This window comes from Saprolegnia parasitica, assembly GCF_000151545.1.
Source record: "Saprolegnia parasitica CBS 223.65 unplaced genomic scaffold supercont2.49, whole genome shotgun sequence".
NCBI lineage: Eukaryota > Oomycota > Saprolegniomycetes > Saprolegniales > Saprolegniaceae > Saprolegnia > Saprolegnia parasitica.
The window spans coordinates 88,992-105,288 of NW_012156443.1; the positions used below are offsets into that span (position 1 = coordinate 88,992).

The 16,297-nt window shown below is 57.7% G+C and overlaps 8 protein-coding genes across 8 annotated transcripts; 4 read left to right on the plus strand and 4 right to left on the minus strand.

Annotated features, from left to right (window-relative positions):
• Nucleotides 1-409: 409 nt before the first annotated feature.
• Nucleotides 410-1,744, plus strand: SPRG_09542 (hypothetical protein; the record flags this gene model as incomplete). Its single annotated transcript, XM_012348968.1, has 5 exons — nt 410-1,026; nt 1,089-1,163; nt 1,211-1,248; nt 1,300-1,464; nt 1,522-1,744. Exons 1-5 carry the CDS (start codon nt 445-447, stop codon nt 1,742-1,744), a joined length of 1,083 nt encoding a protein of 360 aa, XP_012204358.1. The 5' UTR covers nt 410-444.
• A 1,040-nt stretch (nt 1,745-2,784) lies between these two features.
• SPRG_09543 (hypothetical protein) lies at nt 2,785-4,006 on the minus strand (the record flags this gene model as incomplete). Its single annotated transcript, XM_012348969.1, has 3 exons — nt 2,785-3,010; nt 3,056-3,270; nt 3,329-4,006. 3 exons carry the CDS (start codon nt 4,004-4,006, stop codon nt 2,785-2,787), a joined length of 1,119 nt encoding a protein of 372 aa, XP_012204359.1.
• A 698-nt stretch (nt 4,007-4,704) lies between these two features.
• On the minus strand, nt 4,705-5,921 carry SPRG_09544 (hypothetical protein; the record flags this gene model as incomplete). Its single annotated transcript, XM_012348970.1, has 3 exons — nt 4,705-4,903; nt 4,952-5,151; nt 5,205-5,921. 3 exons carry the CDS (start codon nt 5,919-5,921, stop codon nt 4,705-4,707), a joined length of 1,116 nt encoding a protein of 371 aa, XP_012204360.1.
• A 285-nt stretch (nt 5,922-6,206) lies between these two features.
• On the minus strand, nt 6,207-7,387 carry SPRG_09545 (hypothetical protein; the record flags this gene model as incomplete). Its single annotated transcript, XM_012348971.1, has 2 exons — nt 6,207-6,420; nt 6,468-7,387. The coding sequence occupies 2 exons, from the start codon at nt 7,385-7,387 to the stop codon at nt 6,207-6,209; spliced, it is 1,134 nt and encodes a 377-aa protein (XP_012204361.1).
• A 396-nt stretch (nt 7,388-7,783) lies between these two features.
• Nucleotides 7,784-8,981, minus strand: SPRG_09546 (hypothetical protein; the record flags this gene model as incomplete). The annotated part of the gene is made up of 3 exons (XM_012348972.1): nt 7,784-7,988; nt 8,039-8,229; nt 8,253-8,981. 3 exons carry the CDS (start codon nt 8,979-8,981, stop codon nt 7,784-7,786), a joined length of 1,125 nt encoding a protein of 374 aa, XP_012204362.1.
• A 903-nt stretch (nt 8,982-9,884) lies between these two features.
• On the plus strand, nt 9,885-11,403 carry SPRG_09547 (hypothetical protein; the record flags this gene model as incomplete). The annotated part of the gene is made up of 2 exons (XM_012348973.1): nt 9,885-10,693; nt 10,749-11,403. 2 exons carry the CDS (start codon nt 9,885-9,887, stop codon nt 11,401-11,403), a joined length of 1,464 nt encoding a protein of 487 aa, XP_012204363.1.
• Nucleotides 11,404-12,099: 696 nt separating this feature from the next.
• Nucleotides 12,100-13,428, plus strand: SPRG_09548 (hypothetical protein; the record flags this gene model as incomplete). Its single annotated transcript, XM_012348974.1, has 3 exons — nt 12,100-12,725; nt 12,772-12,948; nt 12,996-13,428. The coding sequence occupies exons 1-3, from the start codon at nt 12,148-12,150 to the stop codon at nt 13,426-13,428; spliced, it is 1,188 nt and encodes a 395-aa protein (XP_012204364.1). The 5' UTR covers nt 12,100-12,147.
• Nucleotides 13,429-14,045: 617 nt separating this feature from the next.
• On the plus strand, nt 14,046-15,356 carry SPRG_09549 (hypothetical protein). Its single transcript, XM_012348975.1, has 3 exons — nt 14,046-14,794; nt 14,843-15,045; nt 15,098-15,356. The coding sequence occupies exons 1-3, from the start codon at nt 14,093-14,095 to the stop codon at nt 15,300-15,302; spliced, it is 1,110 nt and encodes a 369-aa protein (XP_012204365.1). The 5' UTR covers nt 14,046-14,092; the 3' UTR covers nt 15,303-15,356.
• Nucleotides 15,357-16,297: the final 941 nt, after the last annotated feature.

Genomic DNA, 16,297 nt, shown 5'->3' on the forward strand with positions numbered 1-16,297 from the left:
AAACTCCTACTCGTCCATTGGCGTCGGTCAAGTCTTGGGTCATGCATTCCCTTGGTGTTAAGTGCTTTCTCTAGTCGGAATGCCAACGTTGTGGCGCCACGTTTTCACGTACGAATCTCTATTCGGTAAATAGCTGGACTTTGCAAGAATTTGACCACCGACGTCATCTTCTTTTGCGCGCGTTTGCACCCGCGTCGCCAAGGCTGCGCGGGCCAAGGCCCGCACCTGTATCTAACACTTGACTCGATGCTATAGCTGGCTACAACTATTAGTTGAAATACTAACAACACACAAGCACGGATGCGCCGAGGTCCCGACCAAGGAAAGCACCTCTGCCGCGTGGTCTCTGGCGCCATTTTTGGAATGTATGTCTGACCATCATCGGATTCCCTTAGATGAGTTGATACAAGCCCGTTTCGTCATCATATCTGGTGGTATTGCAGCATGCCAACGCTCGATGACATCTTCGCCGACTACATGGGCCAGAGCGATGGCGCCGAGCTGGACAGCGACGCGTTTCTGGAAGAGATCTTGCTGGCGCCCCTGGCCCTCCTCCCGGCGGACGAGTCGCATGCGCCGGCGCGCAAGAAGCCCAAGCGCCGCCTCAAGACCGAGCTCGACTACCTTCGCGCGACGTGCAACGACCTTGAAGACGAGCTCCGCGCCCTCGAAGCCCGCGTGACGGTACCATCGGCATCTTCGTCGATCTGGGAAGCGCGCGCCACCGAGCAGGCGCAGGCAGCCCGGCGCGCGACCCAAGAGAACGCCCAGCTCAAGCAAGCCCTCGAAGAGCAACTCAAGCTTATCCAAGTGCTAGAGCGCGCGTTCCGCAAGATCCCGCGACTCAGTGCGTTTCCGTTGACGTCCGAGGGCTGGCGCCACGCGCGGTTAAGTGCGATTGATCGCGGTTCGGACGCCGCGGCGCTCATGGCGCACCAGTTGACCAAGCTCGAGTCCGAGTGGATTCGCCACTCGCTCCACACCAAGGAAGACAAGCGCAAGGCGTGGATCCAAGGCAGCTCGGCAGTGTAGACGCAGGCCTCGTCATGCATTTCGTCAACTCGCATGCGTGGGCGATTGACTACAAGCGCCTCGCCGACATTTACTGGGATTACATTGTGGCCAAGATCCCGGCGGAATTTTCAACGCCCGTGCACCTCGAGGTCCGTTTTCTTTGGCGAGCAGTCGCATCAAAAGACGATTGTGCTAGGTTCTCGAGCAGTGGGCACCCAACTTGGTGTACACAAGGTATCGAACCCATGGCCGATGGGTTGGGTACCTGAGTGGGACGAATTGTAGATACCACGCACAAGACGCGGCCAAGCAATTTCCTGTCTTTGAAGGACGGACGGTCACCCAGCGCTTTGACCAAGAGCATCGTGTTGTGTTTGTGTGGCGCTCGATCCTGGACGACAATGGTTTACCGTTTGATCCGAACCATGCGCGGGACAACCAATGTGGCTGGTACGGGCTTCGATCCTCCATTGCCTCGATACTATGCTTCTCTGTCGACACTATTAGGGCGGTGATTGAGCCCGAGAGCCCGACACGTGCTCGGTTCTCGATATACTTTACACTGACGCCGCCCATCATCCCGCCAGCGCACCTCGGCTGGCCCGCGTTTCCCGTCGGCGCGTTCACCGACACGGTCACGACGATCTTTATGGCCAACAGCGCTAAGTTTCTCGTGGCGTTGGAGGCGCAGGTTGCGATGCGAACACGCGTCAACGAAACTTCTCAATAAAATAGTCGAGTCAATGCAGGATGAACGTCGCTCCGCCTTTTGTTTGATGGGATGCTCAACTTCATGTAGAGCCGAGTAGATCTCTCCAGTAGTATGTGGTCGATACCACAATGTTGATTTACCAATGAGAGCATGCACCATCGTACCGGCTTGGGGACGACTGTGACGACGGCATGTCAACGACGGGTCGCAGCGGTTGCGTGTCGGTCGCCTGGAGCCTTGACGGGGTGCGTCTTGGTAGAGCGCTTGTCGCAGCAAAGGCGAGGCACAATCGCGGATGCGTCGTCTGTATAATGGCCACTGACATCCTCCGCGTCGTCGACCTCGAGCACATCATCTCCATCGAGAGCACGATCTTGCGCGGCCGAAAGACCGACTGCCCAAGCATGAAGCTGCCGCCTAACCAATTGTTGTGGCACTAAGTTATATATTGGTATGGGTGCCTTTGTTGCTTTGACAGAGGCCTGCGACTGCGCGCCGTGGGTCCCCATAGGTTCGCTGATGAAGCCATCTCGCTGGCTCACGCCGTTGCGGGCACTCGCGGTTGCGGGCGTTAGCTTGTCCTGTCGGTTGACCAGTCGCTTAATTAAGGCACCACGCGTCGCTATCTTCTTGAAGGTCCATCCATGGTGCTGCCGCCCGCGTGGTGCCAAATGTATACCGCGCGTCCCAGCGATCGAGCGGCTCGGTTTTTCGATCCGTTCCAAAAAAGCCTCTGTAAATTAATACCGAAAACTTGTCTATACCTTTTCATTTGTATGTCACAAACCTCTATCAACGCATAGATACCATAACGACAGGTGCAATAAGATAGTCGCGGATTCAACGGCGGGAATTTTTTGGTGTCCCAAACAAGACCCATGCACATGTCAGCTGCGACTTTCGCGGGTGCCGTCGGAAGGTCCGGCTAGGGGTGTTCGCTCCAAATCTCTGGTTTTGGTCACTGCCCGTGTCTGCACTGCCAGAGCTCACCACGCAATGCAATCCATGGATCGAGTGCTCGCATATAGTACAATACTAGTATGGGATTTCTCATCGACTCAAGCAGCTGCCGTCGGTAACGCTGCCAACGCGAGGCCGCGCTGAATTGTCAAGTCCACCGCGTCGCAGCTGGCGTGGACTTGGCGCAGGAGCGACTCGGTGAGCATGCCAGGTGCGCGTACGACCGACGACGTACTATCTTGGGCCTTGGGGACGAGCGGTGGCTTGGTCGTCGAGTACGACAAGAGCCGTGCATGGTTTGCGTCTGTCTGCTGGACGACAACCCTAATCCCTTTTCGACAACCTCGTAGAGACAACAAGTAATAGTACCATCCACACTCGTCGCCCTTGAGGTGGTGCGTCGGCATGGGAAAGAGCGCATCGTCCAGAATCGAGCGCCACACAATGACCACGCGCGTCGCTTCGTCATACCGCCGGCACGCAATGCGGCTCTCCACGGGCGGCAGCCGAGGATACGGTGCCGGCGGCGTGCACGAGCCGATATACTGCGCATAGACCATCTTGTCGGAGAAGATTTCGACCGCCTACAACATGACAACTTGTTGGGCATTTCAAAACGACACAGTTTCCAGTAGTTGGTACCGTTTTCTGAAGCGACATGGTGACGTCAATGTCTGTGCGGTCGACGAGCAGCTGCCACACGATATGCGCGAGCTGCATGAACGCCACGGGCCACGAGTCGCACTTGAGAATGTCGAGGCGCAGTGGGCCATCGTCCGTGTGCACGCGCGTCTCCAAGACGCCGTCGTCGTTGGCTTCGTGCGCGTGCAGCCCGTGCCGCACCCACTGCGACGGCAGCTGCTCGTACTGGTGCAGTAGCAGCGCCTCCAGTGTCTCTTTTCGTCGCTCGATCCCAAGCGCCGGGATCTTCCAGTGCTCGATCGACTGCAGCTGGCACAGACTTGGCTGCTTGAGAAAGAGCTTTTGCAGCGCGTCAAGGACCTTGAGCTGGCTCGCGAGGCTCGTGCGTAGCCGCATGTTCTCGTTCCGGGCTTGCTGCGCCGCGCGTACTTGGCCAAACGCGCGGCCTTTCCAGATCGACACGTCGGTCGTCGCCTGCAAGAGCGCGAGCTCGGCGGCCAGCGCCGCGTGCTTGGTACGCTGATACGCGAGCTCGTCCTTCATGCACGTGCGCTGACGCTTCTTAGTCGTGCCGAGCGCGCTCGTCAAGGACGCATCGTCGGCCACAGGCACGACCGCCGAGACGTCGTCGGCGAAGGCTGCGTCGCTGCGGTCCAGGAGGCTTGCGAGGTCGTCCATGCTGGTCGAATGCAATGGATGCCATTGGCTGTCATTTCATCCATTAGCCAATCAAAATGCCGTATGAATGATTACCCGACAGTGGCGTGGCATCGCCATATCATTCCGAGATAAGTCGATTTTGCTGCCTCGGTCCCTGGACTGTCGATCCACGGTGCCTTTGCCTAGCGTACTAGCGGGGCATGTACATACCTCTGGTAGGGCTTCAACAGGGCACGTGGTCCATGACATGCACGAGTAGAATGTCCTTTCCGCAGACCAAAGACCATGATGCTGTCCATGCTGGCGAGCACGCTTTCTAGAGGACAGGATGTAATGGGGACATGCAGATAGCCCATCGATTCTATTGCTCGACGTTGCTGTGTTGGCACTCGATATGGCGAGCGAGGTCGTCATACACCGGTCCTTGTGTGCAGCTCTCCGTTTACGTCGCTATCACATGCGGCAAAAACCCATCGAGCAGAAGACTGGTTCATGAAAGAGCGCCTAAACAACACTCGTCCACACTGTTGAATCAAGGGGTTCAACAAAGGCACTTTGGTTGGGTGCTCTGCGATGCGCAAGGGCCAAATGCATGTCCGGGTCGGAAATGACGTCGCAATATGCTGCGGAACGGTGGCAATGCATGTTTGCCTCCGAGGATGAGACAGCCTTGCATGTAAGAAGAAGCGAGAGAGAGTCTATGAAAGTAGAAGAGTCTAGTTTGTGGTCGACATGACGCTTTGTAAAGCATCAAAGATGGAGATACCGCTCTCGTCCATGAGCTGCAAAATACAGTCCGTGTACATGCCGGGCGTCACGTCTGTGATCGTGCTGTCGTCCGTCACGGTCGGCGGCGCAAACCGAGCATATGACGAAAGCCACGTCGCCTTCTCGCCGCGTGGCTCCACGACGATCCTACGCTCGACAGACGAGTGAAATGACGCAATAAAGTACGAAGCGTACCACGAGCACTGATTGTCATGAAAATGACCAGGGTCCGAAGGAAACAAGGCGTCGTCCACGATCGACCGGGTCACAAAGACGATGCGGTTGCTCTCGACGAACCGACGGGCGAGCAGTCGGCCGTTTATTGGCGGCATCGCCGTGCCATCAAGGATCGCGAGGAATCGAATGTACACAATGTCGTCGTCGATATCGACGTCCTAGTATTATGCAGAATATAGAGTCACGCAAGACAATATTGTGTCCAACGCACCTCGGCGACGCTGTAGAGCTCGGGCTGTGGCTTGAGCTGCCGGGTGAGCATGCCCCACACCGCATCAGCAATCACGGTGTAGTCGACGGGGTACGCATGGCACTCGACAAAGTGGACATAGAGCGCGTCGTCGACCACTTGCATAAAGCGCTTGCGCACGTCATTGCCTTGCGCATCAATGTCGTGGAGTCCGTGGCGAATCCACTCGGTTGCGAGCAACTCGTATTGGTGCTGCATGAGCTTGGCCTTGGCTTCGCGCCGACCGGATGTTCCAAGCGTCGCCAGCTTCCAGGATGCCAAGCACGGAAAGTCACAGAGCTTTGGTTTGCGAGCGAACGCGCGCTGAAGCGCCGCAATAGTCTTGAGCTGGTCGCGGACGAGCTCTTGGAGACGAGCGTTTTCATGCAGCGCGAGTTGCGCCGCGACCGCCTGGTCTTTCGCCCGGTCGGCCCAGATGGAAGATGGCGTCGTCATCGCCGACGCGTTGGCTGTGAGAGCGTCGAGCTGCGCGGTCAGCGCGTCGTGCTTGGCGCGGAGGTGCAGGACTTCGTCGCGCAACGACGTGCGACGGCGCTTGGCAGGCCGCATACTCTGGTCGGGCAATGTAGCAGCGTCGATCGACGTGCTGTGGAGCGCGGCGACCCATGCGTCCAGGTCGCCGTCGGCGCCGGCGGCGGGAACACAGAGCGCCAAGATGTCATCGTCGACTGTCTCCATCCCGGCAAAATATATACTGGCCAATCGGCTGCGAGATGCTCTGTCCGAATTCCCTTAAAAAGTACATTGCCGAATCGCGTTCCGTGCCTGGAACCGTCCTGAGAGAGCATCAAGGGTACTAGGAGAGTATTCAAGGGTCACGTTGTAGTGCAGCAATGCTCATAAGCTGTAGCATTAGCCGGAATCCATATCTATGGTATGGACAGAACCTGACGTTGCACGTCGACGACTTGCGCCCAAGCGTCGAATCATCGATCGCAATGGACGACCGCCAAAATGACTCGCTTACAATGATGGCGCGGTTGTCGATGCTAAAAGAGCTACTTGAATCGTGTGCCGAAGCGACAGTTCTCTCTGGCTCGTGAGCTCGAGGAGACAGTCCGTGTACAAGCCCGGCGTAAACTCCGTCACCGTGCTCTCGGTTGGCACCACCGGTGGCGAGAAGCGCGCGTACGACGTGAGGCGCGTCGTCTGGTTGCCCGTGGCTTGCACAACGATCCTAGCACAACGATGATGACAATTGTGTACAGAATACTGCAGTACTACCAGCTGCACTGATTTTGAAGAAGCCGCGCCGGGTCGGACGGGAACAAGGCGTCGTCCAGAACCGAGCGCGTCACAAACACGACGCGGTCGGCCTCGATAAACCGCCCGACGAGGACGCGGCCGTCGATCGGCGGAAGTGCACTTGACGTGACGTGGGCTGTATACTCGAAATACGCAACGTTGTCATCGACCTCGACGTCGGCGGCGCTAAAGTTGTCTGGCTGGGACGGCAGCTGCTGACTAAACATGCTCCAGACCGCGTTGGCCAGCACGGTTGCGTCGACGTGCCAAACCTGGCATTCCTTAAAGTGCACCCAGAGACCGTCGTCTTCGCACCGGACGTAGTGCTCGCGTGCATCAGCATCGGCGTGGCTCGCTTCAAAGTCGTGGAGGCCGTGGCGGATCCACTCCGTCTCAAGCTTGTCGTACTCGTGCTGCAAAAGCTTGGCCTTGGCCTCGCGCCGACCGGTGGTTCCGAGCGTCGCCATCTTCCACGGCGCGACGCACGCAAAGCCGCAGAGATTGGGCGTGCGTGCAAAGGCCCGCTGGACGGTTGCAATGGTCTTGAGCTGGTCATGGAGGAGCGCTTGGAGGCGGGCGTTCTCGTGGAGCGCTTGCTGGGCAGCGATTGCTTGGTCTTTGGCCCGGTTGGCCCAGACCGACTTTGGCACAGTGACTGCAGCGCTGTCGGCCACAAGTGCTTCTAGCTGCGCGGTCAAGTCGTTGTGCTTGGCTCGGAGGTGCAGGAGTTCGTCGCGCTTCGAGGTGCGGCGGAGCTTGGCAGGCCGCGCGTCCTGGTCGGGCAACGTAGGAGTGTCGATCGACGTGCTATGGAGCGCGGCAACCCATGCGTCCAGGTCGCCGTCGTCGGCGGCGGCGGGAACGCACAGTGCCAAGATGTCGTCGTCCACATTTTCCATCGTCACAATGCGACAAAAACAATGATCAGGCCAATCGGCGGCGAGATGTCCTGTCTGAATTCCCTTAAAAAGTACTACTAGTACATGGGAACAAACAGACTCGTCCATGCTCCCAGGCGATGGGCTTCTTTGTCGTCCCAACACGGTAGAGATCAATTGCATGCATGTACTGCTGTCTGTCAGATGTTGTTCTGACGATAGACGATCGTCCTCGTCGAACACTTCTGTTTTCTCTAGAAGGATGCCTGAGGCCAAGCACAACGCCTTTCAACCCTTTCTACTTGTACCGTCGCCAGCGCTGGTTCGAAAGCAAGGGTATTCTAAACGGAACACACTAAATCAATGCTCAGTATCCATTCTTTTTGCACGACATTTGTTGTTGAATGTTCATTGTTGTCAAGCCGTGTGCTGGCCATCAAGCACATCATGAATCGCACGTTCGAGGGGCATTTCTGGGTGCCCCGCGAGCTCGAGGAGGCACTCGGTGTACATGCCCGGTGTGAAATCCGTGACGGTGCTTTCTCTTGGCACCAAGGGTGGCGAGAAGCGTGCATGCGAAGTCAGCCTCGCGGTTGCATCGCCCGTGCGCTGGACAATGATCCTAAAAGAACACAGTTGTACAAAAACGTCCAATCGTCTAGTTGTACATACCACGCGCACTGGTTGTCGAGGAATCGCGTCGGATCCGAAGGAAACAACGCGTCGTCGAGAATCGAGCGCGACACAAACACAATGCGGCCAGTTTCTATGTACCGACGCAGGAAGAGGCGGCCATCGATCGGCGGGATCGCACCGCTGGCCACCTTGGCCGTGTAGCGAAAGTACGTCGAGTTGCCGTCCGTCTCACATCGGCAGCCGTCTCGACATGCGGTTGGGACCGCAGCTGTTGCGTAAACATCCCCCACACAATGTCGGCCAGCACTTGATAGTCGACGGACCAGAAGTGACATTCGGCAAAGTGCACCCAAAGCGCGTCGTCTTGCGACTCAATGTAGCGCTTGCGGACACTGGTTGTACCAGCCTCGTACTCGTAGAGGCCATGACGGATCCATTCGGTCTCGAGTTTGTCGTACTGGTGCCGCATGAGCTTTTCTTTGGCCTCGCGCCGCCCGGTCGCCCCAAGCGTCGCCATCTCCCACGGCGCCACAGAGGCAAAGTCGCACAGTTTGGGCTTCTTGGCCATGACACGCTGAAGCGACGAGATAAACTTGAGCTGGTCGCGCACCATTTCTTGGAGTCGGGCGTTCTCTTGCCGCGCGAGCTGGACCGACGTCGCTTGGTCCTTGGCCCGGTTCGCCCACACGGAATAAGAGGCCGGGTCTGCTGCTCGCTCGGCCGAAAGCGATTGTAGCTGCGCGGTCAAGGCGAGGTGCTTCGCGCGGAGGTGCAGGATTTCGTGGCGCAGGGACGTGCGCTGGCGCTTCTTGGTCGGCGGGTCCAGGTCAGATGAGGTCGAGCTCGCAGGCGTGTCGTGGTCCGGGCCCTCCGCCGCGCCCGTCTGCAATGACGCGAGCCACTCATCAAAGAAGCGGTCGTCAGCCACGCTGTCGTCGGCTACGCACAAGGCCAAGATGTCGTCGTCGCACTCGTCCATCCTTGACTCCAAATGGCAAACTGGGTGGCCAATCGGATACAGGTATTTTCTAATTCCCATAAATCAGCTGCATATTACAGTACCGACTCTCACACATGGGACAAAAGATCGATCACTCAGGCGACGATTGCACTCTGGCGTCAGCCTGCTCTGGTGTAGACGTGCGTGCAGATGCACCACGCCATTATCAACCACCGATACGATATGCCAAGGGTCTAGAAGCAGTTGATAGACCCTTAAACTTGCCCAGTGTTTGAATCCTAAGATAGAACTGCTGGAGCATCATGGGGATACATCTTGACAGCACATCCCAAATTCGTGAGCCCATTCGCGATGGGGCCTACTATTTGCGACGGGGCCGTCCTTGAAGCTTCTTTACGACAGACGAGCTACAGCAACAGTCATCCTCGGGCGTGGGGATGTCGTACCAACGTTGGCGGCAGACGCACCATTCGCTCAAGACGGGCTTTATGCATCACATTATCGTTGTTTTTGGCGAGTAAGAGCCATACGCATTTCATCGACACCAAGTTCCTCTCGGCGACTAAGGACGGGTGCGAGATCTGCATCAGCATGGCTGTAGCTGGCGTTGTACATTCTCTTCAGGACACGGCGTCGTGATGTTTTCTGGCAGTTTGGACCGGGAGGACTGCAAACCTGGACGTAGAGCGGTGCGACCTCGAAGGCAGGCATTGATTATTTGGATAGTAGCGATTAATACTTCTAACTCAAGTACAGGTGGTGTCTTCATCATAGCGAGCTGCCTCCATACTGCGCGAACACATTGCCACGTCATGGAGGCTTTTTGGCCAATCAGATGCCAACAAATTTTAACCAGTGACATATCGATCAAATTCGGATCACATTGCGCCTGCCATGGTTCGAGCCCGCGGCAGCAGCTCGATGGCCGACGACCCGATCGCCGACCTCGAAGCACGCTTCGAGGCGCAGGCGCAAGCGACTGCCGCAGAGCTTCAGGTGCTTCGCACCGCCCTTCGCGCCGTTGCTCGGCCCGACGAGGCGCACGTCGAGGCTAGCCGGGCCAAGGCAGAGCTCGAGCGCGAAAACACCGAGCTCAAGGCGAAGCTCGCAGCGCTTGAGCACGAGAACGCCGATCTTACGGCAAAGTTTACAGCGCTTGAGCACAAACATGGCGCGCTTGAGCACAAACATGGCGAGCTCGAGACGGTGTTTGCAGAGCACCTTCGCGACATGCAGCACGCGTCGACAACGTTGGCCGCCAAGTTCAACCGTCTCCGTGGTCTCGAGAACGAAGTCATCGTCTCTGCGCCGACAAGACGTGTGATTGCTCCGCCTGCGGCTGGCGAGCCTGCGAACAACGGCCCTTTTGCCGAGCCGGTTGTGGCACACAGTCCTGCCAAGGAGCCAACGGCGCCGAAGCGCGCGGGCAAGAGTCCTACCAAGAACCCTGCTGCGTCAAAGCGTTCCAGCGAGAGCTTTACCGAAAAGCCAGCTGCGGCAAAGCCTGCGCGCAAGGATTCGATGGATAAGCGTACGAGCGAGGGCTCGGACTCCGAGCGTGCTGCGGCCAAGCGCCGACGCTGCATATACGATAGCGATGGTTCGGAACCAGATGTGGCACCCTCAGCGAACGTCACGCCGGCACTTGCACCGGACGCCCCATTGACCGACGTCGCGCGACTGGAAGCCGGCATGGACTTGACGCCGGCGCTTGTCGATCGTTTTCTCAAGTACTATATATGCTTCATGTGCCTGGCACCAAGCCTTAACGTCCGACGCGTGTAGCGACCTCCGAAGCCGTACGGAGAATGGTATTTGCGATGTGACCAAGCAGGTCTGCCGCATTCTTCCGGCATCCGTGCTGTCGTCGCTCATGGGATCGGGCACGCCACCGCCGTTGCCGGCTGCGTACGGAGGCCTTCTGACGGCCGAGATCATCGTGCTGCCTCTCTTTTTAGAGTACCCTCCGAACCGAAAATGCCTGCTAAGATGCTCACGCTGCTGTAGGAATCACTGGAGCGTGACCATGGTGTTTGGTCTCCACGATGCGACGAACTCGCCTGCGACGATCGTCTTCTTGGACCCGATGGACAGCTGGCACGATGAGATCGCCATCCGAAGCCGCGTGCGCGCTTTCCTGGTCAAGGTGCATAAAGTGCACCGTCCGCTCGCAAAGGCCAAGCTCGTGCTCAAGGAAGACTATCTCAAGGTGCAATGGCAGGATCATCTCAACGACAGTGGTATCTGGGTGCTCCTCAACGTGTACCTTGCGCTGTGTGCGTGCAGCGAAGCCCGCAAGATTTACCCCACGTCGCCGTATGCAACCTGCTTTTACAACGTGACGCTCGGCCATTGGCTCTGCGAAGGGGTCCAAAATGCATTTGGCATGACGGTTCAAGAAAAACGCCGAGCCATGCTAGAGACGCTCCGAAGTGACTAGGCTACCTACTTCAACATCACATGAAACTCGTCGTAGTCTCTTCCGTCGCGTTGCCTGGGTAGCAGGTGTTGGTCTTTGTTGCCAGCTTACTGATCTCTGGCGTAAAACATGTGTGTTGACACCGATAGAGCACCGATGAGCGAGTTTAAGAAAGCGCAGATCCGAGAGCTCAAGCATCACCTTCAACAAAGCCACGCGCGTCTTGACCTCGTAGTCGCGGTCAAGTAACCAGTGGCTCTCTCAACAGAGTCCACTACTCGCATCACCGCGGTCGAACCAGCGAGCAGCACGCGGATTGAAGCCGGCGAGGGCGGTCCCTGGTACAGAGGACGTCCGACGGCGTCATTGGCGGTTGGCTGTACTGCATGCTCCAGCGCGATGCTAGCAGCCTATGCTTTAGTCCTCGACTAAACGGTAGTAGTCGTCGGTCACACTCAACACCAAGATGTCATCCATCTTGGACACACTTGCAAAAGTATCAATATCGCTGACCAATCAGAATCGCGTATTTCATAATTCCCTTCAATCGACCGGTATGGTGCCCGGTGGGATCAAACGACGAGGCGGGTGTGCTGGAACCGCGACCAAGCACGCGATCGCAGCGAGTCAATCCTATTCCTTCAACACCAACTTGCGTCAGCAAGCAGAGCCTGGAAGAAGGTCACAGAGCTCGGCCAGCGATATTTTCCAACCGACCAATCAGCGACGCGAAGTCGACCAAGCCTCTTCGATATTTTTGTGGCGATGCGAACCCGACCCAGCACCACCTCAACGGCCAACGACCCGATCGCCGCGCTCGAAGCACGCATTGAAGTGCAGGCGCGTGCGAACGCTGCAGAGCTTCAAGAGCTTCGCGCTGCTCTTCGAGCTATCGCCCCGCCCGACGAGGCGAGCCATGCCGAGACAGCGCTCGAGCGCGAGAACGCCGAGCTCAAGGCGAAGCTGGCAGTGCTCGAGCGCCAGCATCGCGAGCTCCAGACGATGTTTCAAGAGCACCTTTGTGGCGTACAGCACGCGGCAACGACCATGGCTGCCAAAGTCAACCGCCTATGTGAGGTGAACGGCAACGACGATGCGGCCGGTCCCGCCGTACAGGCCTTTGATCCACCTGCGGTCGGCAAGCGTCCTGCGGCGGCGCGTGCGAGCGACGGTCCTATGACTGCAGCCAAGCGCCCATGCCGCCAGCGTGATAGTGCGGTCCAAGACCAGGAAGAGGCGCCAACGGTCCCGGCGTCCGAGCCGCCTGCCGCCCCATTGACCGACGAGGCGCGGCTCAGAGCAGGCATGGACTTGACGCCGGCGCTTGTCGATCGTTTTCTCAAGTATGCCCATGTATTGCTAGTGCAATGACTCCAAATGCTGTCGTAGACACCTTCAAGTAAGCCGTACGAAGAATGGTATCTGTATCGTGACCAAGCGGGTCTGCCGCATTCTTCCGGCATCCGTGCTGTCGTCGCTCATGGGATCGGGCACGCCACCGCCGTTGCCGGCTGCGTACGGAGGCCTTCTAACGGGCGAGATCATCGTGCTGCCTCTCTTTTTAGAGTACCCTCCGAACCGAAATGCCTGCTAAGATGCTCACGCTGATGTAGGAATCACTGGAGCGTGACCATGGTGTTTGGTTTCCACAATGCGACGAGCTCGCCTGCGACGATAGTCTTTTTTGACACGTTTGACAGCCAGCACCGCGAGGCCGGGATTCGAACCCACGTGGCCGACTTTCTGGCCGCGGTGCATCACACGACCCGGTCGGGCGCCAAGAAGCCGCTCGAGTTCCACCACGACTATGTCAAAGTGCCGTTTCAGGACAGTCCCAGCGACAGCGGGCTCTGGATGCTGCGCAGTGTGGAGCTCACGCTTCGCGCATGCAGCGCAACACGCAAGATCTCTCCGCATTCGTTGTTTGCGACCAACTTTTACAACGTGACGCTCGAGCATTGGATCTGCGATAGTGTTGAACAAGCGCGGGACTCGATCCAAGACAGACGCACGGCGATGATCGAGACACTTTGTTGCTACAACTAGACGGCGTCTTAGCACACGCAACAAGGATCGCGTCATTTTTGTTTGTTGCGTCGCGTTGCCGGGAAGGCCGCTGCGTGATGCTGCAGTCCGTTAAAGTATTTTGTATTGAGATCCATCCGGCTTGCACTCTCTGTCGGGTGGTCCGAGTACAGGAGCCTGCGTACGACCTCGCTATCCCTCGGCGGATGGGGTCCACCACGGGATGGATCTCCGAGCTCACTCTCAACGACCAAGTGCTGGTGCCACCTCCCACGCATTCAGGCGTAGCACTACGTATGCGACGTCTTTGTAAGCAAGATAACGCGGAACACGTTGATATCTTTATGTAACCCGGCCATAGCTCCATGCCCTAGGTCGCATCCAGGCCGTCGTCGCTCATCAATGCCTCCCTCTGCAAGGCATGAGGACGCCAGAAACACTTCGACCTTCCCTGCGATATCTCGCAGGAAGGGTTTTTCGGATGGCATTAAATACATTTAAAGATAGCTGTAGAGCCAACGTGTACAACATGTCTTACGCTCCAACAAGCAGTCGACTTTGGCGTTATCACCCTCACGCAGGAATGCATGTCCATCAGCCAGCGGTGCTGTGATTGGTCCGTGAAAAAATCAAAGACAGGCGGCGATCACAACCGAACAGCCAGCCGCCTCTGCCGACCGCAGCGATGGCTCATAGCATCGCGTACGGCGACGACATCTTTTGCCAGGACATTGCGGTCCTCGTGCCGACGTCGGGTGAGGCGAGCCATGACTCGCCGTCGTCACTCTCGTCGGGCTCGGAAACCACGAAGCGTCGTCGGCCCACGGCCCTCGACGAGCTCAAGTACCTCCGTGCCAAGCACGACGAGCTGTCCACGCAGCTTGAGCAGCTCCGAGCCATCACGAGCATTGTGCCCGTCGAGTCGCAGTGGGCCAGCCGGGCGGCCACGCAGGCGCAAGCGGCGCAGCAAGCATTGCACGAGAACGCCCAACTCCAAGGTCTCCTCGACGACCAAATGAAGCTGCTGGCGACACTCCAGCGGGCCTTTACGCGCCGCCCCAAGCTATGTGCGTACTCGGCCATGGCGTCGTGGAAGCGTGCGTCCTTGGGCCCGACCGACCGGCACGCGACGCTGGCCCGTATCCTCGATGACCACCTCGGCAAGCTCAGTACCGAGTACATTCGCCACGACCTGCACGCCCACGAAGCGAGCCGCGAGCGCTACGTGCATGTTCAGCTCGAAGATAGCGAGGACGGCGATGAGGCGTCCTTGGTGCTGCACATGACGGTCTGCCACTCGTGGCCAGTGCCGTTTATGGAGCTTGCCGCGCTCTTGTGGGACATGCTTACCACGCCGATGCCGGATGAGTACGGCTTGTCCAGCACAGTAGGCTACGAGGTGTCGACCATGTCGATCATGTCTGTGGTTACGTAGCTCAACGAATCGTTTGGGACCGAGATGACGTATACACACTACGTTGCGACGACGTTCCCGGTGCACTTTCCGCCGATTCAAGGGCGGATTGCGGCGCGCAAGTACGTGGAATCGTCGCGGGTCGTCCTCGTGTGGCGCTCGATCCTCGAGGACGCGCTGATGCCGTGGAACCCGCAGCAGTTGGTCGGCAACGAAGCTTCCTGGTATGTTGACGACCTTGACCGAACGTATGAAAAAGTCCATGTTGGTGCGTAGGATGGTCGTGAGTGACCAAGGCGATGGCACGTGTCGGCTGCTGACGTACGCGCAGATGCGACCGCCCATGCTGCCGCCCAATGCGACGGACGACAGCCTCTCGCTGCCGCCAGGTGTCTTTACCGAGTGCCTCCTGGGGCATTTTCAAAAAGGCGCTGGCATGTTCGAGGCGCTCATCCAGAGCAAACTCGCCGCCGTCTCTTAGCGATCGATCTCAGAGTTTGTACATTTGGTAATACAGCGGTGATGCAATTCCGTGAACTCAAATCAGTGCTGGTTCATTTACTAAAAACGGTTGCTACTTCAGTATTCCAATCCCATCAGCACTACCCGTCGAGCTTGAGGGACACCTTGTCGTCGCTCGACCGCGGCATTCAATACAACTATTGTCTGACGGATATATGGCGATGTTATCATCCTCTTTCTAGTCTTCCTAATGCATCGTCCCGCCTAACATCCGAGCCATCATCATCATTTGAAGGTGGTCAGCACGGTCGCGACGGGCTGCATCCTGGCGACGTCGCTCATCTTCCTGACGGCGACGCTCGTCGCGTCGTGCTTGCTCGCGCTGCCATTGCGCCTCGCGCTCTTCGCGGTCACGAGTCCGTGCAGCTTCACGGGCTTCTCGTTCAGCCTCGCGCCTTACCTCTCTATCCTCGCGCTCGTCTTGACGGCGTTGCGACATTTGGTCCATCATGAGCATCATTTGCATGATCGAGGAATCTGCGCCTCGACCTTGCCCTTGCCCTTGACCTTGCGTGTGGCCTTCGGGTTGCGCTTGAAGAGCTATCATAGCTTGTAAGGTCCGGGTCACGTCGCCGTCGTTCCAAGATCTGGACAGTTATGGCGCCAAATAAGGGTACCGTCGATCGACACGGGCGAGATAAACGACGAGTCGTCACGGGGTGCGTAAAAATGATACCTCTCTTGGTCGCGAAGAAGACTCGACGAGTGCAGAAAGTTGCGCTCGTCCATGAAGTCCCGAAGCCGCAAGAGTGAAGCGAGAATCCGCCGGCAACGTGCCCAGCGAGCGGCTTCACGGGCGGCTTCACGGGCAGCTTCACGACGACGAGCGATGCGCCGAGCGATGATGGGCGCAAACACGAAGCGCATTTTCCTTACTGACGATGACGTCAAGCTCTAAAGGGAATGGTTGTCACGGTATAGGATTTTGCCACGTGACGTGATGTCGCGCGCATG

What these genes read in the sequence shown, in the direction of transcription:
- SPRG_09549 (XM_012348975.1), top strand. Translation starts at nt 14,093, where the DNA reads ATGGCTCATAGCATCGCGTACGGCGACGACATCTTTTGCCAGGACATT. An exon ending in AGTACGGCTTGTCCAGCACA is followed by an intron (nt 14,795 to 14,842) that starts GTAGGCTACGAG and finishes GTGGTTACGTAG; the next exon opens with CTCAACGAATCGTTTGGGAC. An exon ending in GTCGGCAACGAAGCTTCCTG is followed by an intron (nt 15,046 to 15,097) that starts GTATGTTGACGA and finishes GTTGGTGCGTAG; the next exon opens with GATGGTCGTGAGTGACCAAG.